Source organism: Halichoerus grypus, chromosome 7, assembly GCF_964656455.1.
Source record: "Halichoerus grypus chromosome 7, mHalGry1.hap1.1, whole genome shotgun sequence".
Classification (NCBI taxonomy): Eukaryota; Metazoa; Chordata; class Mammalia; order Carnivora; family Phocidae; genus Halichoerus; species Halichoerus grypus.
In genome coordinates, this window is record NC_135718.1 from 94,134,493 (window position 1) to 94,158,898 (window position 24,406).

At 40.1% G+C, this 24,406-nt stretch overlaps 1 protein-coding gene across 11 annotated transcripts in view; it reads right to left on the minus strand.

Annotated features, from left to right (window-relative positions):
* SDCCAG8 (SHH signaling and ciliogenesis regulator SDCCAG8) overlaps nucleotides 1–24,406 on the minus strand; it is a 233,027-nt gene that overhangs the window by 83,393 nt on the left and 125,228 nt on the right. For 10 of the 11 annotated variants that reach the window (XR_013449815.1, XR_013449814.1, XR_004918751.2 and 7 more), the window contains one exon: nucleotides 608–735. The exons of the other annotated variant lie outside the window; for it this stretch is intronic. Coding sequence is in view for 5 of the 10 variants with exons in the window: in XM_036096993.2 (XP_035952886.2) it covers nucleotides 608–735 (128 nt within the window). In the remaining 5 variants the exon portion in view is untranslated. The remainder of the gene's footprint in view (nucleotides 1–607; nucleotides 736–24,406) is intronic. 11 annotated transcript variants of the gene reach the window in all.

Sequence of the window (24,406 nt, forward strand, 5' to 3'; positions counted from 1 at the left end):
AATGCTAAAAATGTTCGAAGCTGCAAAGATTAAATAAAGGAACATATCAATTTGGAGCCACTGAATTACATCCAGCTGCGACAGTGAATTAAGAACCGATTAATGGCTAAAGCTTTTCTCCAGTTTGGATGCTGAAGCAAACTCATTAGGCTTTTAGAGTAGCTATAATGTGTGTACTGTGGGAACTGTTCAGTGCTATTCAGGAGACTCTAACTGTAAGCTCAGAGCATTTCCCGCAGAGCTTCTGATGCTATTTTTTTATATAACATGTGTGCCTGAAAACCCAGCCAAAAACAAGCCCTTTGTTTTTCTACTTTGTTGTGGTCTCTCTCAGCTTTACGTTTCTTGAACACAGGTAAATAAACTCGTAATCCAGATGGTGCAACAGATGTGAGCGCAGTACTCTGAAATCAACAGACAGTGGGCAGTACTTTCCATTTTCTCTTTTAAACGCTAACTAATATGTAATTCGGAATCTCCGGTGTAGTTAGCATCTGCTCCCTTCGGCCAGCCAAAGGTTACAGGTGTTCCTGATGTCATTTCACAGTAAGGCGTGGGCCTGGCTTGTGAGCCAGGGCCCAGGCTCTAATCTCTCCCTACCACCTACCAGTTTTGTCATGCTGGGCCTCCATTTGCTGTATCTTCTGTGTCAGCTCCTGTTCTCTTTGCTGGGCCTGAAGGGCTTGGGCCTTTGCTTCGTTGCTAAAGCTCTGCTGAATGCTATCTTTTTCCAGTCTACAAAGCAGAGAGGAGACAGACAGAAATGTAATCTACAGATGCACCAAGCCCCACCATTTCCCCTACAGACCACAGAGAGCTGATACCTAGTAAATTGTGAAGCAGAAGTGGACAGCAATCTGTCAGACCCCCTCCTCCCCTACCCCTCCACCTTCCCGGCCCCCCTCTCCTCCCCCCCTCCCCCCCGCCGCCCCGGCCCCCTTGGGGGGAAGAGCCAAGGGGCCTTTCATGCTGTGTTTAATACATGCCATATATCGAAACGGACTAAAGTATACAACTTTAAAAATCAAAAAATCATGACGGCTGAATATTAATATTTTATAACCTGAAAACACAAACCTCCTTTCTGGTAAGATTGTCAATGTTCTGGGCCACCATTTCGTGTTTTATCCTTTGAATGGTCAATATTTCCTACAAATCTTGCGGTCCTACAAATGGCATGATTCAATACACCAAAACTTAAATTCTTGAAACTCAGCTTTGTAGACCACCTCTGCTTTTCCTCCCCAACTTAAAATGGAATCTCAGATAGAATGTAGGAGATCCAATCTAGAAGCAAGGAAATGATTCTGCATGTTTTCGTTAAACATATCCGCACATTAGGCCACATAATGGGAATATAAATATGAATATGAAAATGAAAAACTTCCCCCAGCACGTCAGAATAAGACCTCTTTTGCGTCATGCTGAGGGAAGTTGCACGATGAGAATATTCCATCGTCCAAGACAACGTCCCACCCCGTGGTGATGGGATATTGACCCAGCGAGATGGGTCATCCCACTGGGTCAATATCCCATCACAGTGGCTCCTAAAGAAAGAAACTGCCTAAACAATTGGAAGCTGAGGCAGCGATACTGAATACCGCACACACGTCAGGTTGGTTCCGCATACTCTGAATACAGGTAAGTGGAATGAGGGTTTCCTCTAATTAACTGACTTAGTTATGTCTAACTCCTGATCTCCTTGTGGGCATTTCTCATCCGTGCTGTTTTAGTTTACTAATTGAGATATTTACTGCCTTGCCTTTGCCAAACCAAAAATAAACAATTCCATAAAGCTATCACTAGTAGTCTACATACCGCTGCGGAGCTTCGATTCATTGGCTTCTAATTATAAAGCAACATAAGGAAAGTCTGTATTGAAATTGGTCAATGCATGTGGTAATGTTGTAGTGTAAAATTTCAGGAGGAAACTATACCCATACCTCACTCAAATGGAATCATCAGGAGTCCACGCTAAATGTGAAATAAGGTCCCTTCTGGTGCTTCTAATAACAACACCCCCTTGGACCTGCTCCAAGGTCTTCCCTCACACTAAGTTCCAAACTGGTATATTGCAACAAATAGATACACTAGGCCACTTTTTGCCTCCCCAGTCACACCATGCATCTTCTGCCCATGGATCACTGCATATGTCTCTTTGTTTTCCTGGGATGGCCCCCCCCCCGCATCCTGTTCCACACCCCCCCACACTCACCCCCACCCCTCTCCCTCTGCTCAGTGTATACTACTCCTTTAAGGTCTGCTCAAAATTCTCCCCTCTCCTTCCATTCTCTCCTAAATTAAGTATTCTTTCCTCGGTGACCTTAATATAGGTTGTAAATGGATACGTCCTACTAAGATGGCATTTATCACACTTGACTTACTGCTTCTTGTCATCTTTGTCTCTCTAAATCCGGAGCCCAGCTCAGGATTGGCACATAAGAAGCAGGCAGTGAATGCTTAATGAATAGATGTTCTTAGACCCTCGCCATGGGGGAAGGGAGGATGCAGTCTTTAGTGAGGCTGGAGAATCTGCTCAAAGCTAGTTTGAGGAGGCAAAAACTTCTCAGACATTTCAAAAGGAAGAGTGCCTGGAAGAGAGAAGCTCCAGGGGCTTCACTAGCTAGAAACCGTGCTGCTGAAGGAATCAGCCTAAAAAGAGACTGTGGACTCTCCCACTGAGGAACCACCCCAATGTCAGGTCCCTGGTTACAGGCACGGAGATGTGAGGCTCTGAGATCACTAATCTGGGTAGCCTTACAACACACTGCTCAAAACCAATATCCATTTGAGAGTGAAAAGGAGTGCTACTGATAATCATACCAGGACAACAGCCATGACTGGGGCTACCCTTTGCCAACCCGGGCTATGGTTCTCCTACATGAAGGGGTTGCCAGGCTCAACATCAATTTTTAGCACGAGAAGCTGCCTAATAACGGATATTCTAAATTTACTATAGAAAAAATAACTAGTTATTGTAGTTCTCCTTAAAAAATAAGACAATTTAAAAGAATGCACTACTGAGACACCTGGGGGGCTCAGTCATTAAGCGTCTGCCTTCGGCTCAGGTCATGATCCCAGGGTCCTGGGATCAAGCCCCTCATTGGGGTCCCTGCTAACCAGGGAGCCTGCTTCTCCCTCTTCTTCTGCTCCTCCCCCCCACTTGTGCACAAGCTCTCTCTCTCAAATAAATAAAATCTAAAAAAAAATCAATGCTCCACCAACAAATGTTGACTTAAACACCAAGTTTTGTTTCTTGAATCCTTCTCCAATTTTTACTTTATTTAAGAAACTACATGTTATTTTAATTTTTAACGAGGTATAATTGACATATATGAGTTTCAGGTGTACAACATAATGGTTCAGTATCTGTACGTAGTACGGAATCACCACAAGTCTAGTTAACGTTTTTTTTCATTGCATAAAAACACAGCCTATCTTTACTTTCCTATCTCCTCCCTCCAGCCCCCTTTCCTCCCGTGTTGCCTTCTCCCTTTGCAGGTTCTTTCTGACTTAGTAGGCTTTTTGTAAAACCTTAGAATGTTAGAACTGAAAGGGAATCTCAAATCTGTTTAATCAAATCCTCTCACATTATAGCCGAATAAAGAAATAGGCTTGAAGGTTACATTGTAAGTGATGTGAAGGCAGAGGTGGGACTTGAAATATTCTGATTTAGGGAAACCTATTTTATGGCACTCCAGAGGTAATGCAATCATGGATTGAAAGAATTAATAAAAACCACTTATGTGTCTAAGGGGAGGGATTAGAGAAGAATCCAAATCAATTCATATAATATTTATCATAACTCTATTATGTAAAAGACACTCTGCTAGGCACTGAGTCAAATAGAGATAAATGTGGCATAGTCCTTGCTCCCAACAGGGACTTCAAAATGGCTAAAATAGGAAGTAGAAGGTGGAATACACCATAAGAAATTTACCAAATTTGGGAAAACTACCAAAGCAAAGAAAAATGAGAGGTCCATCCTAGCTGGGTGGGAGAGTGTCACAAAGGGTGGCTGAGCTAGTCTTCCCCAACTGGGTTTCTTTCAGTTCTCACTCAGAACACTGATGATTTCATTTAATCAAACTTTTAGTTAGCCACATTTCATAAATTGGAATAAAAGCAATGGCAGTAAAGAAGAATTTCTTGGTTGTGATTAAAATGAGGCTGAAAGATTTAGTCATAATTGCTAAAAACTGGAAACAGTCAAGGGGCGCCTGGGTGGCTCAGTTGGTTAAGCGTCTGTCTTCGGCTCAGGTCATGATCCCAGGGTCCTGGGATTGAGCCCCACGTCAGGCTCTCTGCTCAGCGGGGAGTCTGCTTCTTCCTCTCCCTCACCCTCCCTCTGCTTGTGCTCTCCCTCTCTCTCTCTCTCTCTCTCAAATAAATAAATAAAATCTTAAAGAAAAAAAAAACTGGAAACAATCTAAATGCCCATTAACTGCTACATGGATAAAGAAACTATGGTATTGCCTTACAGGGATACTAGGAATAGTAAGAATAAAAAGGAACAAGCTACTGTAAGTAAAACACATGGATGAGCCTCAAAAGCAGTATGCTTAGTTAAAGAAACCAGACGCCACAAACATATTGTATGATTTCATTTACATGACGTTCTAGAAAAGTAAACACTAGAGTGACACATGAGTGCCACCAGGACCTAAGAACAGGGGGTGTGTGTGAGGGAACAAAGGGGCATGAGGGACATTTGGGGTTGACAGAAGTGTTCTCTATCAGGATTATAATGGTTCCCCCTCTGTATATATTTGTCAAAATATTTTTCATTGCACATCTAAAATTGGTGATTTTTATTATATTTAAATTTACCTCCATAGAGCTGATTTTAAAAGGGAGAAACTGCACTAGAATAGGAACATCTACCTTCTTCTCCAAGTTATTCACAATCACCGGTGGCCACATGTGGACATGTCCATGTTTTCTTGATGATAATTAAGAGTTAAAGGAAGTACACAAGCACTGGATAGTCCTCAAACATGGACCAAGTACACATAGAGGTGTTGTCACTCCTTTTTTCCAATTACAGTTCTGGTTGGTTATATTCTCTAAAAATGTCTGCAATGATATTTACCATCCCATTAAAGAAAGGGACTGAAGTATTCACTTTATGTTTTTGATCCTCAACTTTTCTATATCATTTATTATTTTAAATCCTGCTATTTTAAAAATATTCATGTCACAGAGTAAAAATGATTTATTAGATTTTTTTAAGGACATTCTAAATTTTATAGCAACATTGAAGGAGTAAAAGTTTCTGACGGTCCTAAAGTTCATCAATGAGTCTGAGATGGAAATGATGAAACCTTCAAGTCTAACCCAAGCATGGGGTCTGCAGTGGTGGTGATTTGAGGCACCAATCCTGTCTGCCATGTTTCTAGTCACCTGTTCATCGAGGGCTGAAGCTGTGGTATTAAACATACAACCCTTTTTGTTAAATGGTGTTTCCCTTCTAAAGTACAATACAGAGAGCTTTGTGACAGTAGAATATTGGTATGACAAAGTTATGAGACCCTTTATAACATGCTTACTAGCCAAGAGCCATTCCTGATGGAATTATAGAGAAAAAAAGCAAGGAGGTATGGGTGTCATTGTGAGTTAAGACACATGATGTCTATGTTCCCAACATTGGCGATATTATCTTTGATCACTTGGTTAATGTGCTGTAAGAAAGGGCTTTCCTTTCTCTCCCATTATTAATTCACTGATATCAGCATGGAGTCATGGATTCTTATTTTACTCAGTGGGCTATAATCGATTATGGCCATTATTTATTTTTTTGTTCCTAGATTTGGCCAGTGTGAACCCCTTCAAGCTGTTTCCTATATTATATCTCTCTATTATTCTTATGAACTTTCTGGCTTTCTATCCCCACCAAGATTTCCAGGCTCATCTGGTACTATCCTTGTACCAGTCTTGCAGTCAGCATTTCTCCAAGGAACTCTTCTGCCTTTTAATGGAGAATAGTATTTAGAAACCAAGATCATCAGGTGGTGCACATTGCTACTGAGAAGTCTGCTTCTAGGTCACCTTAGTAGATAGAACCAGGATAGGAATATACATATAAATGTATAAATATATAATTATAAGTATTTTTCCATGTATGTTTATATTAATAATACATGTACATTCAGACTGATCTTTCCAATTCTGATCCAACAACATAGATAGAACCTAGTCTCCCCTCCTTCCATCACTATAACTTTCCTCTCCTCAACAGTGAGAAACTTGGCTCCCATTATCGTCAATATATTTACTCATTTGTTCAAACTTACACAGTATACACAGAAAGTACTTTCAAAATTGCTGATCTACTACAGAAGGCATATCTTCTGTGAACTAGAATTAAATATTTGCTTACAGTTTTATTTGCTTACAGTTTTATTTGCTTTGTGGTTTTTTAAATTTTTATTTTTACTTATTTATTCTTTTTTACACAAATGCATACACCATTTTCAGTTGATTTCCTTTGTGTTCTGGGAAAATTACATCTTGAGAGGCAATAGAATACGCTAGAAAACTCACACAGCTACAGTGTCCAAGTATGGCATTCACTTTCTTATTACTTGTGTGGCCATGGACAAGTAACTTAATTCTTTTAATCTTGGGGTTCTTCAAATAGGGCAGAAAAAATCCTACCTTGAAGGATTAATAATTTTAATAAGCTATTATTTATTAATGTTTACCATAAGTTAAGCTCTTCACATTTATCCTTTTATTTAATTCTCACACCAACCCTCTGAGGTAGAGTCTCTTATTATCCTTACTTTATAATTGAGGAAACTGAGGCCTAGAAAGGTCATATTACTTGTTCAAAATCTCCTAGTTATTAAGGGGCATAGCCAGGAAATCCAGGCCCACCTGACTCTAAAGTCCAACAGCATGAATCCCTATGCTTCAATCTCTTCATTTATCAGGGATGAAGAGAAATGAGAAAAGGTTAAAAGCATAACAACATCATTGAAATAATTCAATTATCCCTAAGTGTGTGTCTTTTAAAACCTGTATTATCCATCTTGACAGCTGAATTCCAAGATAGTTCTCCTTCTCCTTTTCCATTTGTCCCATATGTTATTGGATCACTTCTTCCTACAGCGACATTATCAATTAGTGGTATCTTTCTTAAAGAAATACATTGACTTTTACAAAAACATTGAAAGCCACACAACTATGTCTCTGGCCTCAAGCTGGTCACAGAGTCCTAGAGAAGATAAGACAAGCACATCTTATCTGGAATGTAAGTACCTAAAAACTAGAGACCTTGGTTTTGCTCACTAATTTATCCCAAGAGCCTGGAATGGTGCCTGGGACATAGTTGTGTGGTCAACAAATATTTGATGAACTAATGAATGAATGAATGAATGACTGTTAAGAGATGGAAAGTACTAAGTCTCCACACAGGTTTAAGGATCCTCCTGTCTACTGATTGGAAGAGAACAGGATCAGATATTTTGGCCAACAATTTAGTTTTATATTGTTATGGACAACAATAACAAAGTAAAAACAATAGTAAAGTTACTAGGCAACATGATATCTTCCATGTTTGACAAGAACACAAAATCCTGTACTTGTTTACTGCTAACAGGGGCTACGTTCTCATAGTTGAGCAAACGTAGAAATACTAGGATAGAACAAACCGGGATAAAAAAATACAAGAGGAGTAGCTTTCAGTAACCCCTACTTCCTCAAGTACGCAAAAAAACCCTAATGGCATCATACATATTTCCTAGAGTAAATTACTTCTATTTTCTTCAGTGCAAAGTGTGTCAGAATTTTAAGTACAACGTTGAAAGATGAGTTATCAGATTAGAACATGAGTCACTTCTAGGAAAGGAAGCAGAAACAGAAAAGAGATCAACGTCTTTCAAAGGAATAAACACAAAAGAAAGGAAATAATTAACAAAAACAGCCCTAAAAATAATTTGCTCTCCCGAAGTGTTCTCTTACAGTATCTCCAAAATAACTTGAAAGCTCTAACCACCAAGCAGAGGAGGCCGTGCTTGACGAGAGACCGCCCGCTTCTGCTACATCGTGTGAGCAACTCACACTTACTTCAGACAAAACCACGGACTCTCACCAACTCAGTGTCCTCCCCACATCTGTGCTTTCTGTTTTGCAAAGAACACTCAAATATATTGACCTCTCTACTCTTCCTAACAATTCTGGAAGGCAGGGAGATGGAACAGTTAGCCCTGCTTGACACGAGAGACACCTCAAGCCCAGAGAATTAAGAGATTTGCTCCACGGTGCACAGCTAGTCATAAGTGGCAGATCTAGAACCGACACCTGTCTTCTCACTTCAAGTCCAGTGTACTTCCATTCCATGGCATTGCCTCACGTGAGTGGCTTCGTCAGACTCCTACTGCTCATCCATTCAACAAAGACTTAAACACCTACTTTGTGCCAAGCATGAAAGTGTGGGGATGCATCAGAGTTCAAGACACAGACCGTGACCGTGCCTTCAGAATTCCTGGTGAAGAAAACAGACAAGAAAGAACAACTGAAACAGAATGGGGAAAAAATATGAAAATAGGGCTAACGTCCTGCTATCCTATGGGAAGATGGGACAGGAGTTGGAGAGTGGCGAGGTACAGTCAGGGAGGATTTTAGGAAGCTTAAAAAATTAGAGGCTGAAAAAGAGTTGTAATTAGCCATCCAAAGAATGAGAAGAGTCTTGTGACAAGTGAAGTGGACAGTGCGTGCAAAGATTCAGGGAGGAGAGATAACCCAGGTGCCTTTGGAACATTGCAAACAGCCTTGGCACGACCGAAGGGTGGCATATACATGTTGCAGGGTAGAAGCGAGCTGCTGGTAGAGGGAGATTGGAGAAAGAAGAGACTGAAGATGTAGGCAGGAGCCAGAACACGAAGCTATTTTTAAGGACTTCATCCTGAGGGAAATAGGGAGCCAACGTAGGGTTTTAAGCAGGGGAGTGTTGTGATCACACTCATGCTTCAGAAAGATCACTCTGGCTGCAGTGTGGGGAACAGATGGGGAAGGGACAACATTAGAAGCAGGGAGAGCACTTATTACTACAGCAATAGCAAGAGCAATTTCTGAAATTGTTTCCTAGATGTGGTAGCTACCATAGGTAGATACTGACACTGAACAACCTCCAAATGCACATTTCAGCAATTTTCACCCTTAAAACATTTCGAGAGCTCAGAGGTCTCTGATGCATAAGTAACTGTAAGTCTGTTCTATTTTGCGACACCATGGGCCCAGTTCACCAGACCAAAGAATAAGAACAAATATGCTACAGCATAAAATAAACTAGATCATGATTTTGCCTTTGTATCTTCCTATTGTCAAAATATCCGTATTTTCCATCTCTGACCCTTCTAAATAAACTGATCACTTTAGTCCATTCCTGCCTTTCCTCTCTGAAAAATGTCAGTTTATCTACATAGTCCCCATAATTCATCCTTCTGATGAGTAACTTCAGATCGGACATCAGTAGGATCAACATACATGTTATAATGGCATTTCTGTAACCTGTCAATGGATATGCATCACTGTCAAGTTGTGATACCACTGATTGAAATACGTTTCTATTTTATTATTAAATTGTTCTTGAAATTATTTCTCAGATCCATTATTAAATGGGGAATGTGTTGGTTGCTTTGTGGCTACTAAATTTATTAAGAAACAGGCTGTAATAGCAAGAATTACAATTATCAAATACACTTTATCGCATCTTATTTCTCAAGCACTATAGAGTCATGCTTCAATTACCTGGGATGTTGGGAGGTGAGAAGTTCCACATGAGAGAACTTTTCCAGGCATCGGGCCCCAAGAAATCTGACCATTTACAGTAGAAATATGTCTAAAATATATATTAATTATGGTTCTGCTTCCTTGAGCAAACTATACCGAATATAATCGACTCCACTTGATGGTCAAGGTCATAATGTCAAATGAGGAAGGCCCTCTTGCTGTTAGGAAGCTCTTGGGGCTCACTGCTCACCCTTGTACCTCCAGGTGCCCACCACCAGTGAGTGACAGGAAACAGAAGGTGCTTCGTAACAGCTGCTGCGTGGAGTCTCAGATGCTGTTCTAAAGATCCAGAAAGCAAATGGAAGTATGATCTGCTTCTTCTAATTTTTTGCATTGGTTGTTTTGGGTATGAGTTGCTGCCATGCTTTCTGTTTTGTTTTGTTTCTTAAAAGGACTTTTTAATTTATATCTTAGTTTATAGCTATGGGTCAAATGGCTGAATTTACCAGAAGTCTGAGTCTGAGCAAGTGGGGAAATGCCGTAATAAAGACAGGAGAGTTTTCACTGTTGCTGAAGTGGTGTGTTTTTGGTCAAACACTCAGTATGTTTGTACCTACAAATTAGGATTGTGTTCTACTGACTAACCTTGGCTTGATAACAAAAATATAGTTTGTTCATTTTTAAAACTTGATTGAGATCTCTGTAAACTTTCCATAATTTTGCACAGGATTCTGGAGCTGAAAAGCACAATTACATTTTACAGAAGAGAAAACTGACCAGGGCCCAAGTGTTCGGATTCCCATCCCAGTGTTATCCTCACTCTTCCAAATTAGAGAAGCCTGCTCTTGCCACGGGCCTGGGGTCATTTTCCTCATGAAAACATTTTCCCTTGCAGTCATTTTATGATTTGTTTAACCTGATTTCTATTTGGCTCGGAACATGTGCTTACAACAATTCTTACCTACCTTCTGAAAGGTTCCTTTTCCGCAGTAACATAAGTGTGTGTTGGGTTTTCTACTCCGCATTCCTATGGCTGCACGGCTGTTCTTTCTGTTCCCAAAGACCTGCTTCTACCTTTATTCTAAATCTATATTCAAACTCATTTCTACAGGGTAGCCTGTTCTGAGTGTATCCAAAACAGGGGAATTCATGCCCTGAGGAAAGGAATATAAGCAACTAAAATCCTAAAGGGCCTCTAAAAGCAACATTGTGCTCTTGGCCTTGAGGCCTCTGCACGTAAGCCCCCCTGCCAGCACAGCTGGGTCACGCATTTGCACACACGAGCCAGAGGTTAAGAGCTCAGACCTTGGTGTCCGCCGGCTTTGTTCCCTTACTAGCTGTGCACCCCAAGCAACTCACTTACCCTATGACTCCGTTTTCTCAAATGTGAAATGGGGCTAATGATGTGTCTCTCCTTCGGAATACCAGGACATTGTATGTAAAATATACTTAGTACAGCACGGGCATATCCTGTGTTCAGAAATATTAGTCGGTACCACTATTATTCTCATTATTATTTCCTAGAAGATGACTATTCAAAGTGTAACGATCCATACATTTATCTCGAAGACTCACAAGCCCAAAGAAAGAATAAAAAATGTCCTCAATTTCCTGATAAAAGCCACATGGGAGGAGTGGTATTCCACCGTGGGTGGGAGTTGGAGCTTTGGACACACACAGACTGACTTGGGCCCTGGCCCTGAGAGGCCCTTGCCTTGTGCTGTTGGATGGGAGCTGTCTAAGGTCATTTTCTTATTTAGTGAAACGATGTTATCTGGATACGTGAGACAATCTATTTAAAGCAACCAGCAACATCCGGCCCAGACCACCATTTGACAAACGTCTAAATTCAGCTAATGGCCTGGCATTATTTCATTGTCGAATTTATTTGCAACAGCTGTAAGGTGTAAAGGCAAAGCTGGGACCGTAAGATAGGGAGAACTTACTCTCAGGGGCGGCTGGGACAGCTAGGAGTTCGGCTGCTCTTCAAAGAATGACCAGTAAATGGCAGCTTCCTCCCTCCTCCTCCCCCTCCTGCTCAAAGTGGCAGTTCTTGAGAAAAGGACTAATCAAAGACAGGCCTGGCTACTGGCTCCAAAATTACAGAAAAAGCTGACATGATTTTCTTGTTTTTATAGAATGATTCCAGTTCTTGTAGAAATAGAATTCAGGGTTTATGCTCAGGAGAAACCAACTGCATCTAGACTGGGCATTGAGGAGAAGCCGGGGAAAGTGAACCCACGAGCCTAGGGCTGCCACGGCTTATACAACAGCCACTGGCCACACGTGGCTGCCACTACCTGAGCGTGGCTAGGCTGAAGTGAGAGACACTGTAGGTGTAAATAACAACGCACTGGGCTGGGGAGAATTAGAAAAAAAAAGCAACAAAAAAAAATCTCATTAATTTATCTTGATTACATGTTGAAATGATACCATTTTCTATATTTGGGTTAACAAAACTATTAGAATTAATTTCACCTGTTTCTTTTCACCTTTTAAAATATGGCTATTTGGAAATTTTTCATTAAATATGCAGCTTGCATGTTGTGGCTCTCCTTGTATTTCCACTGGACAGTGTGGGTTTGAGCATAACTCCTTTGTCTATTTCCCCAGAGCAAAGAATCATTTTTAATCCCGATGGGCCACAAATCAAAATAACCATGTTGCCAAAACCTGCTAACTTTAAATGCCTCATGAAGATATCAAATCTCATAAATTTTTATAAAAAGCAAAAGCTATTAAAATAACGTTTTTTTTTTTTTTTACCTTGACAAATTTCTCATTTAAGTCGTCCAGTCACCATTGCTTGAAAGGAGAAATAAAGGAGAATTCTGATAGAAAATGAAGAATAGCTAATGCTGAAGCAGTTACCATATTACACAAATGTAAGCAATAAAATCTTTTTTTAAAAAAAATCAGATCTGGTTTGAAGCACCTCCCAAAATATATTGCATAATTAAAATTAAATTATAAAGCATATTAAAAATTATTCCAAACAGCCAAGCTGGCAAATTATAGAAAAATATCCAGTTATGAACATGCATTAAGACTCCTAATAAGTAAATGTGTGTATAGTTGGAAAATCTTAATAGTCTCTCTGTAATTATTAAATGGCAATAACAGATTCCCTAAGAGATTTTCCCCCACAGATTTCTTTTCTTTTCCCCTACAGACTTTTGAATCTCCAGTAATCAACCTTGTATCACTCATTATTTGTTTCTAGTAAAAAACTAGCACTTTCAAAGCTGATCAAGAGGACCACGTAGTCGTATTAGTCAATCAGTGTGTCAGCCAGTTTAATAAACTATCCCACCGCCTGGTGAGCTAATCTGTTGCCTTTGTAATTCTCACTTACTGCAAAACATAATCTGCACTTTGTGGAATTCAGATAAACCAATGAATGGTTTCAACCCTCTACAAAAATTGCTGGAGTTTGTTTGTTGGAAGAAACAGAATTTAAAACCCAGCAAGGGGAGGGGTGGGTGGGGAGCCAGGACCGCACACAGCAAGCTCTCGCGAGAGTCACTCTTTCAGCCGTCATTATCACTGCCACATCATTATTTACAGAAAATCTTACCAATAGGAGCTGCTGGAAATAATGATAAATTATAGGCACCTCCAAGTGTATTTACAGAAAAATTAACACATTAGGAGTGCTCAACTTCTCGACTTCTAGAGCTTACTCTCCATGAGTTGCTCCATTTCTTCAGGATACTGGAAGGGATATACTTAGAAGGGAGGAATACTGGGACAGCAAGAGCTGAAGGGGAGTAAGGTCTATTGCAGAGTCTGATTTAGGGGCCCAGACTTTGACTCTGTGCCAGTAACTCCTGGCAGAAGGTTTTCTGAAAGGATTTATATCCCAAAGCATCCATGGTATTTTACTCTATGAAATCTTATTCTGAGAGTCAAGCTTTGAGAGAGGTACCTAAATCTGATCAACTGACTGGCGTCCAGTTATCTGCCAAGTTGTTTTTCAAGAACTATTACCATATGAAGTCCAAGTTAGAATGGTAGAGCTGGAAGAACCCATTTTAACATTAACTCTAGCCCAGCTGACCATTCAAGGAATGGTCAGAGATGTTCCCCCACGCTTTAGAGGACAGACTCAACCTAAATTGAAAGGTACTCACACACCTGCTCTCAGCATGAATGGAAGGGCTGGGGAGAGAAGTTCCAGAGGTGCCGATAAGAAAACAAAAACTTCCCACATGACAATTCACAATTATCCTACCACAAATGAATTTAGATTAATTTTTCCCAAAGTGTATTCCTAAAAACCTGATTCCTGGGAGAGGTGTGGAGATTTGGTAGAAGAGATTCCATAAGTCGTATAAATTTGGAAAATGCTGAAAACTAAATCCCTTTCCAAGAGAGTCACAATGCGCACTAGTTAGCATTTCCAAGGCTCTGAGAAGCCCGACTGGCAAGAACCCTACTTAATTCAACTTTCCAAAAGGAACTGATCACAGAATTGATTTTCTCATGACACCCACCATCAGAGGCAACATACTAAGTGTAATAAATAAACCTATTCTGGAGCCTAATTGCTGAGGCTTGAATCCCAACTCCACCTCATTGCTAGGGCTGTGACCTTGGTCAAGGTAGCAATCTCCACACACCTCAGTTTTCATATCTGTAAAATGGGCTCATGGCAGAATCTACCTGAAAGGGTCACATGGAGACTAAGTGAGTCAATATGAGTAATGTGCTCATCCCGGAGTAGACAATGTGTCCTGGGAGCTATCTTGACCATTACCCCCAGGAGGAGTGTTCTAAGAAGTGGTCATTGTTTGTAAGTTACAGCTCTTTTGTTTGTTTCAAGAACTAGTAACTGTGTGGAAAAGTCCAAAAAGAAAATTGTTTTTCCTTTCAGCAACAGGTTGTGCAAGACTCCTACAGAAAGATTTTAACAGGTTTCTTCCGACAAGTCATGTTATCACTGAATACCAGGGGTGTATAATGTGGAATACCAGGAACAGTGCTAGACTAAGAGTGAGGAGATGGAGATTGTACTCTTAGCTTCCACTGCAGAACTGCTGACCTTGGGCAAGTCACTTAGCGTCCCTCACCACAGTCCTCACATATGATAATGAGGGTTGGACTAGGCTTGTTTCACGAATTCGTTCACTCCCAATGATCTGAGCTAAGGAATATTTATAAATACAAATGCTGTTTTCCAGATTTTACGCACACACACATAGGTAAGTTATTACACCCATTTTATACAGCGCCTGGTATAGCTAATGTTGAATGAATGCCTATTTAATAGCAATCAACCCGTTATCCCTTCATTCAAAAAAAATTACAAAACCCCTATGACATAAGACATGATGCTGAGTATAGCTAAGTTTACATGTTTCTGGAAAGCTATGAGTTCCACCTATAAAGAGCCTGCAGTTTAATTTGTGATGTAGCAAGTGATGACTAATTGTTAGTTCCTTTTTCCAACCTTTCAGTTTGTATCCCACAATTCAGGTGAATTTTGTGGTATTATTTTACACAGCAGCACCACACTAGTTTTCTATATTATTATAAAAAGGCTCTATATTGCTATAAAAGGGATTTTATAAAGGTATTCAGGAACCATGATGGAAGAGATGGCAAACTCAGTACATTACAATTAAAGCAAGTATGCTCAATCAACTTTATGTAAAATTTTAGGTTAATAAGAACATCTATTAAATGAAAGCGTCTTAACAAGTGGGGGAAAGAGGCACATTTTGAAGCTGGTTGTAAATACAGATGGATCAATTTCCTTTTGTTAGAAGAAATCATTTACTCGTTTTCCTCCAAATATACAGTTGTGTACATTTCTTAAAAAGAAATGACCAAGAGCACACGGCTCTCCATGAACAACACAGGCGTGAATAAACGTCTTCTATAACTGCTAATCAAATTGCAGTTCTCTCTTTTCACTGACAAAAGGAAGCCATGGATCATAGATGTGATCTCTAAAATCAGTATGTTCCGAACACCCGCCCTAATCCAATGTAAGCTATCTGATCCAGGCTGCTCTGAGATGGGTAACGTGAATGCAGCGCCCACTGGGTACACCCTGGGTATTTAATCTTTGTGAACAGTGTGCAGAAACTCTTGTGGATAAATTACTAGGTCTTTAACATCTCAAAATAATTGTGCCTTTTCATTATTTCTCTTGGGGATTGCTTCATAGCAGCTCCTCCTCAACTGGCAGCTCTTTATCAGTAATGTAACGTCGGAAAATTTCAAGGACAGCAGTGGTAAACGAGGGCCCACATAAATGGCATGGGTGATGTGACCAGGCAGATGATTAGCAAGGATGTCTTTGGTTTGCAGAAAGTTTAATTTTAGTAGGTCTAAGAAAACAAGAAAGTCCTCCCTTCCTTGCCCCACTGTATACTGTTCCTATTGTAAATGCCTCTTGAGTTTGCAGGTGTCCGCCTGAAGGCAGGTCACGGAAAGTCAGAGAAAATCAGGGCACCCTCAGCAACAGAAATTAACCTGAAGATCAGGCAGGCAAGTATATATTTTAGAGAGCATTAATCTTCCTGGAACAATCAAACTGGACTTCACGAAATGAACAGAGACTCACAACAATAAAAGCAACCAACAGCATCTATTCCAACACTGCAAATTTCTTAGATATTACAGATGTCACCCAACAGTGCGTGCATTTGCTTCCCATATGTGAACAAAACTGAGGCATCACAAGATAAATTTGAATGGAATGTTAACCTTCACTTTAAATTTTTTTTTTTTCTTTTCCTAGCTGACGACACAATTTTAGTATTATCACAACGGAGCTTCTGGCTGGAAAAAAATTAAATTAATGGATGGATAAAAAAAGCTTAGAAACTTAAAAAAATAAACAACTTTCAAATATCTATACTTGATGGTGTCAAGAGCCAAGATGAATGTATTTCAATTGCAACTTCCAAACTAAACTCACAAATTACTACCATTATGCTAAGTGTTAGCTACCCCACTGTGCAGTTTTGCTTTGTGAATTTTTACCTTCCTCTATGAACACTTTTAGCCACTGATCGCACAGCCTTTCAATGTTTTCTGCCTTTTCCTTTAAATAAACTGGCTCTGGCTCCTTCCATCTGGTTCCCCTTCCGTCAGCAACCCTGCACCTGTTCACACCTCCTCTCCTGTTGGATTCCACTGAACATTTCCTCCTCTGCCAGGGCTATTCTGGCACTCGCAACCTTTCTGTCATTCAATCCATCTGTCAGAAGTGAACTTTGTTTACCGCAAGCTTCTGCTTTCTTCTTCAAGAAGCAAAGCCCCTCAAGGTCATTGTCAAATGAACTGTCGGCATGGATTTAAATCCTCTCCTGCTACCCAGCAGAAGATGAAGTTCTGTTGTGTAATGTACTTGTGAAAATTACTTTTGGGTTCGGGAAGACAATAATTTGGAGTCAAAGTAGTAAGACATGGTATTTTAATGATCATTTGTAAAAGCCAGACAGCTGATATGTATTTCCTTCATGTGTGTCTGCACTTCTTATTATATCAAGTATGAACTATATGTATAAGAAGCAAAATAAAAGTTTTAAAGTGAAATCAAAATATCATAAACAAGTTTACACTATGTAAAAATTGCTTCGTACTGTACAGCATTAACTTGAGGAATAAATATTTTCACTAATGAATTAGCCAAGGGAAAGAGTATTCCAATTAAGAAATTTTACACTGAAATGCTTAAAATGTACAAATATGTACCATTTCAATTATAAGCTATATATTAACACACAGCTCCATTACTGCTTTGAAAGAGTGAACCCATAATACACAAATTGAGTATATTTTAAATTTCATCATTTAAAAAATAAACAGTTCTGATTCAATAATATTCAAATATATGTTGCCCAACAAGCACACCATCATCTAGCTAAAGAAATAGAAGTGGTACCAATAGGCCAGTTCTGTGAAAAAAATTAACTCATAAAAATTAGGTGAAAATTATACTCTCAAGTAAATTTATTCTGTGTCATCCACTGCTATCAAGTATTTACCCTCCCTTCATAAATCGGACATGAAATGCTGAATTATTTCCCAGCATTTTAGACAACTGTATTCTCTAGGAAAAAGGCAAACCAATGACTCGATTCAGTTTTCTTATAAGAAAAAGGGAGATCACTTTTTTAGGAGAAAAGAGATGACACGGATTTTTAACCAAAGCACTGTTACAAATAAATGTGAAGCCAAATGTAAACCGAAGTGCTACTTCATTCATAATGCTGCTTTTAGATTTGGAAGAATTACCCCAAGATTTCGTCCTATTGCATATGGTTTTATTAAGCACAATTAGTCAAGCCAGGAAAAATTTTCTAAATCCTTTGTAGAAAAGGCAATAATTAAAGCTTTTTTCATGGACATAAAGTTACAGGCAGGTTTTATTAATAAAAGCAGCCTAAAAACATGCGATCTAAAATTTGAATCTTAAGGGTTTGATTGATTAAATATTTATAATTTACCCAAAAAAGGACTTTTTCAGAACAATTCTTCAGATGTATTAAAGAAAATTATGATGCTAAATATAAAAGCAAAAACAAAACCGACAAAGACAGCTTCAAATCCAAGTGCAGAGACATTCTTTTTTAGCTCAAATTTCAATTCTATTCCTCATCTCCAAAATTCCCTATGTCCTATAAATCATTCTTATGTAATATAGATAATGTAATTGAAGGTGTGGCTTTTGAACACCAAATATGAATTCTAAGAGGTGCTTCCTCTCCCATCTTCCCAAAACACGATTTCCAAATAATTTCTTTTTATGTGGAGAACCTTTCAGAGCTAGTATCTAATTTACCCAGCAAGTTTGTTTAATATTTTTCCGGGTATTTTTTTTTCCCTTTAGTGTATTCTGTGCCTGATGGTAGTTTGGTTACCTGGATGCCTGCTTCTGAATAGCATGGAAAGGGTACTGGTAATCTGATCACTTCCGTGGTCTGATTTGTTATATAAAAGAAAGAAGTATTAGCAAAATGCTAGTTTCACAGGGGCTGCTTAAATCACCGTGAAGGAATGCTGCATTCTTGGCAAATTGCGTTTCGTTTCAGAAACCCACTAGTAGGCTTGTTTTAGAAAATGTATTTGACAAGAACATAAACAAATGAAAAGCCACTCAGTTGAACAGCGCTTACACTCACACACGGATGCATGAGTGTGCACACACATCCACTTTTCCTCTCAAGTATGCAAGAAAAAGAAAAGGGGAAATAGCATCACGATGGCTCTTTCAAAGGGACCGATTTAAGGAATTCAGAGAATCCTGTTAACAGTTATCTGCCTTAGGTGTAAGACGCTTGTTTTATCTTTGAAACAGAAAACCTAGGAAAAAGTTTTAGGTACTTTGATACCAGCACCTGAAAGACAAATTTCGCAGCAAAAATAAAGCGGCATTGAAGCAATGTCGCCAGGTTCACTAGAGAACAGTGAAGCCGTTTCTAAGGGCCCTGCTAGGTGAGGACGAGGAGCTGATGTCACTTACATTCGTTCATACCAGCTTTCCCGAAGCAGCATATGGATGTAGGCTGGAAGGTAAAAATATTTCAGCTCCTTAATAGAGAACTGACCTTCCTTAATTTGTCTACCTTCTGAATGAGACTAACGGTTTTGCTTTTCTAAGAACTGAAAAGGATGAGAATACAATGACTTTTCTCTGGTGTATGGATTTTTCTGCCTATCGATCCACGTAGCCTTTTAGCCACAGAGGGTACTCCTTCTTCCACCCCCTTCCTCGATTACCTTAAGGCAAGACTTTCTTTCAGATGTGAAAATATTTGCAGGCCTGCAGGACAAAGAACTGAGACCTTTTCACAGAGTTGAGCAAGGGGGAGAAGACAAATTTGCGAGATTCTGTTAAGAGTAAGGAGAGACTAAATGACAACTTTAAATCTGCCACAATCATTTACTAATGTGCTGCTATATCAAATAAGTCTAATTTTTTGACAGCACCAAATTAGATTTATTGCAGAAACTGCTGCATAAATAGCATATGGCTATGTTATACCACCTATTTCAAATCCTGGTAATGTTTCCCCTCCCCCTCCAAAATGAATAAATTGAGCCAAGCTACAAAGCCTCTGCAAAAAAAAAAAAAAAAAAAAGAGAGAGAGTGAGAGAGAGAGAGAGAGAAATATACTAGTTCAAAAACAGATGTAGGAGATCTGGATTTCTTTGTTAAAGTAATAGTTTTAGCATGAATGTCCCAACTCTATATTTAAAATACATGATTCCCTCATGAGTTATTAAATTTAACAAATCATTTTATCTTTCATTTCTTTCAGAATGACTTAATCTTATTTTTGTCTTAAGGTTTGGGGCTCTGGATTATGCTTAGCTTTTTGATTATCCATCACAGTTTCACGGGAGAGAAAAGAAGGTCAAGTGGCTCTGGATCAATGTGGCTCCAATTAGGTTCTGAGAAATTATTGAGCGTAAATGCGTGGATTGTCTGTGGGTTTGGGTTTTCATTTGTTAAAGACATATGTGGTAGAAATCATATCAAAAAGCCTCTTCTAATTTTAACTCCAGCCTTGATACCAGAAGCTCTCTGATGCATAAAATATATAAAGTGATCATTCCATGTGCCGCACCGTACACATTAGGAACGGCAGGAACCCCCCACCCCCACCTCAACAGCAAAAATCAAAGTTCCACGGAAGCCAGGACTGAAAATTCACTCCACACATTTCGAGATGGACCATTCTTCCTTCCTCAGTCTCTACCCCGATGCCCACCCCCACCCCCAACTGTGCTACAGTTCAACTCAATTTTCCTTTTGGAACAAAAGTTTCCGTTCTTCTGTAGATGGGAAAGACATTGCAAGGTCTTATCTCAGACCAATGGGCATACCACTGCAAACATCATGGCACTCAGCTACCCCGCAGACTCCCTGTCTGTGGTCAGTCTCCCCAGCTGCCCTATCTGTTCCTGTCTGATTAGTTCTGCTAAGGAGCCCCTCCCCTGCCAGCTTTCGGTGCCATCTGTTCGACACAAGATGGCTCCCGCCCAGCAACCTCACACTGCCCTCCTACCTGGCACCCAGCTACCAGCCTTACCCCAAAGTGCTAACACAGGTTCTCACTGCTGGCAGACTTAGAATTTCATTACTACTACTTTGACAAGTGCAGGGTTGTTTGTAATTTCTCTTTTATCCTGATTTTGATTGTACAACCACCTCCCACTGATTCGGTTTGCTTCAGTTTTGTTGCTCACAGATTTTACTCTCCACATTAATCTCCCTCTGGCATGTTACTGCATCTGTTCCCTTTTTTATTATTAATTTTCAAATTCCCACCATTTTTGACAAAAAGGAGGTAATCTACACTCTGTTTCTGCCCATTTCATTTTCTTTAATTTGGAAGACAAGTATGAAAGCATGCCAAAGAAGTTAATTCTCCGTTAACAGTTTATTTTCTGGCATCCCTACGCCTTTGTATATGAAAAACAGATAGGAATAAATGTTGACTGAATCACAACAACATAGTCGCAACCATTCCTGAATTTAATGAAAAGCAAACATATGAAACAGCATCTCAAAAGTTTATTAGTTCCATGAGTTGTCTCATGCTGTCATCCTTTCTTCTACTCTTTAACAGATAAGCCTTTGTGCAAATCAACCCGAGTGCAGGATCTGAATTTGGGCTCCCCTCACAGTTCTGACACGGGCTCTGTTTTCACCGTGGATGAATTTTATCTAATTCCTTAATACAATTATCATCTTTCCTCCACCCGAACATTGTTGACTCATTCAATAGTGCCTGATCCTGAGTAGACGCCTGATTTCAGAAAAAGGGGAAGAATCCGGAACTGCTATCCATGCAACAAGGCAGAGCTTGTGAGCCCCCAGGTCGCAGAGCTGCTTCCATTATTTCTCATGTGACAAACGGCTAATATCAGGAGGGGCAAGGTGGTTTTCCTCCAAAGATAAAGAGGGCCGTGTGAGAGTTAGAAAATGGGAAGTCATATATTTAATGATATCCTCTCTTCGTGTCCCTGAGTTGTCACCACCGCTGCCTTGCCAAAAAGTAACTTGATCTTGCCTCAATTGCCCTAAAGTTTTCTAGCTTGAGCAAAGCACTGTGATTGCTAGTGAATTTATTTTACACAAATTCATATTAGTAGCATCATCCCTGAACAGATGAGTAACACCTCAGATTCAAAGAACCCTGAATGAATTGCAGTGATTTTCATACTCACATACATCCTCACAAAATTACAGTTAAGATCTGTAGGAAGTAAAGTGCGGTAGGAGACTTTTCCCAAGGTGACAGAAGGTCCTCAGAAACAGAACCAGGACTGGTGTCAAAATCAAGCTATGCCCAGCCTGGCGAACCACACTTCAAATCAGCTACTGGAAAACCAGCAAACCTTGAACCTGCTGAAACCCACTTTTAATGCCTCATCTCGAACACCCCCTCACTTCCACCCCTGGCATATATTCCAATAGTGACTTCTTACGCTATTTTATATGCTTCTTTTGTTGGTATAGATACATTTAGAATAATTATGCTCTCAACACGGGGGGGATTCTTTGGATAAAGGGATCCCTTCATACTCCGCCTGGTTCTCGCCCCTCCCCCACCTTGGCCAGGGCAGGAGATGCTCAGCCCTCCCTCAGGTGACCAGTGTCTGCTGCGTGGAGGTCACACAGAGCCAAGGTGGAGCAGTCTTTCCCCTCAGCTGGACATCAGCGTCACAGGCTGTTTCCAAATGTTCCCTGATCCATTTGGTGCCCACTCTGAGTTCCTGAATTCAGGGAACTGCACTGTCTGCTAAGCCAATCTAATAGAACAGTAGCTTAATAAAAATGTGTTTACTTGCATTGGGCCCTGGTGCCCCATGAGACATGGCCCTGAGGAGGGCACTGAGGAAACTGGATATTCTCCAAACCTCCTCCTTTCTCGGGAATCTAAAAATAAGCTTTGATTCCAGCATTTAACATCAATGAGTCACTGTATAATCTACTTGTGGGTATCAGGGAAACATTAAATAGCAAGTGATTCATGCCCAATAATCGGTCTAGCCAACACTTCCAATTAAGAAGAAGTGTTTAAGAAGAAATTAAACATCAAGTTTTTTTTTTTTTAATTTACCTTAAATTAATACTGGTGATCAGAGCTTTCTTTTAGAAAAATATTCTTACTTAGGGCCACTAAAACAACAGTTCTAGGTTTTTGCTTTTTTTCTCCTTCTATTTGTATTGAACTTGATGTTCATTGTTGTTGAGTCGGGCAAGTGCTGTGGGCAATCCTTTCTCAGTTTCCTCTGGGCTTCTTCAGAAAATGAATTGGCTGCCACCACGGCCATGCTCCAGGCTGTGGGCCTGTGTGGCAGGGGAGAGGAGACATCCCTGGTGTCGATTTTCATTGCACACACATTTGGGCTTCACAGAACTGAGAGGAGCGAGCCAGGGAAAGTTAGGCAGAACCCACCCGCAGAGACACATTCTCTGGCAGCCTGCGACTCTAACCTCTCCCGCCTCAGGCCGCACGGAGACCAGGGTTCCCAGCCCACCAAACAGGTGGAGCCAAGGGCGCTCAGGCAACCCGGTGTCCACCAGAGCAAAATGAAATGACTTTGCCTTCCTGGCTCTCCGACAGCCTGTTCTCTCGGGGACCGGGTGGGGGAAGGAAAAGAGGACGCAATTTAAAACAGTACCAAGGCCATCTATTTCAAGACTTGAAGATGTTGGTTGCACATATATCCATTTAAAAGTATTTTTGACACGTTCTCTGCTTAATTTATTCATGAAAGGAGTACAAGAAAAAAAAATAAGCTTAACTTTTAAATGGAAACTTGAGGCTAAAAATTCTTCAATAAAACTCAGGAGGGGAAAAAAAAAATAAAGTTCACCAAGGAATAGCAAGATTACGTGTCAAGGCTAGAGTCCCCTTTCCAAATGAAGAGAGATTGGAAGTTTGGTTTTTTGACCTAAGCCAGTTGTCACCTAAAAATGAGGGCAGGTCCTTAATTTGCCCCTAAGAATAAAGAGCAGAGGCAAAGTTATGCAATGTTCATGGAGAATCTGCTAGACATAGCCTGACACCAGAGACCTGCTTCCTGGCCTCTGAACTGAGATTCTGCAATCCAAAGGGTAATTCTACTTAGCTTTGAAATACGTTTTTGCATTTATTTGTGAACAGGAGCTTCGGAGCACAGGTTCTGGAGTCTGATGGACCTGGTTCAAAGCCTGCCTCTTCTGCTTGGCACCCTCCCTCCTTCCTGGCTGCCTGATTTCATGCCTCAGCTTCCCCAGGCTTGCTGTAAGGACTGAGAAGGCAGGGCGTTCAACCTTCTTGTGTACAAGCTTATTTTCTTAAAATTTTCTTTGCAAAGCATGAGTTTGTAAAATGCAATAAAAATGAATTACTAGAAAAATTTTTTAATTTTAAAAGATACAAGAAAAGAAAGAAAGAAGAAAGAAAGAAAGAAAGAAAAAGAGAAAGAGAAAGAAAGAGCAAGCCCACTGATCATACACTTGATTGGATATTGTGCAATTTAAGATAAAAGCTTCCAAATACCCAATTTTTGTATTTATGGTGGACTCATCATTTACAGCCCATCCCAGGCCACATTTCCTGTCGCACTGCTGCTGGGAATCAGACACAGTGCTTGGCTAGTGCCAGGGGCTCATTTATGCATCCTTTATACACCTTTCTTTTTGCGTTCTGAG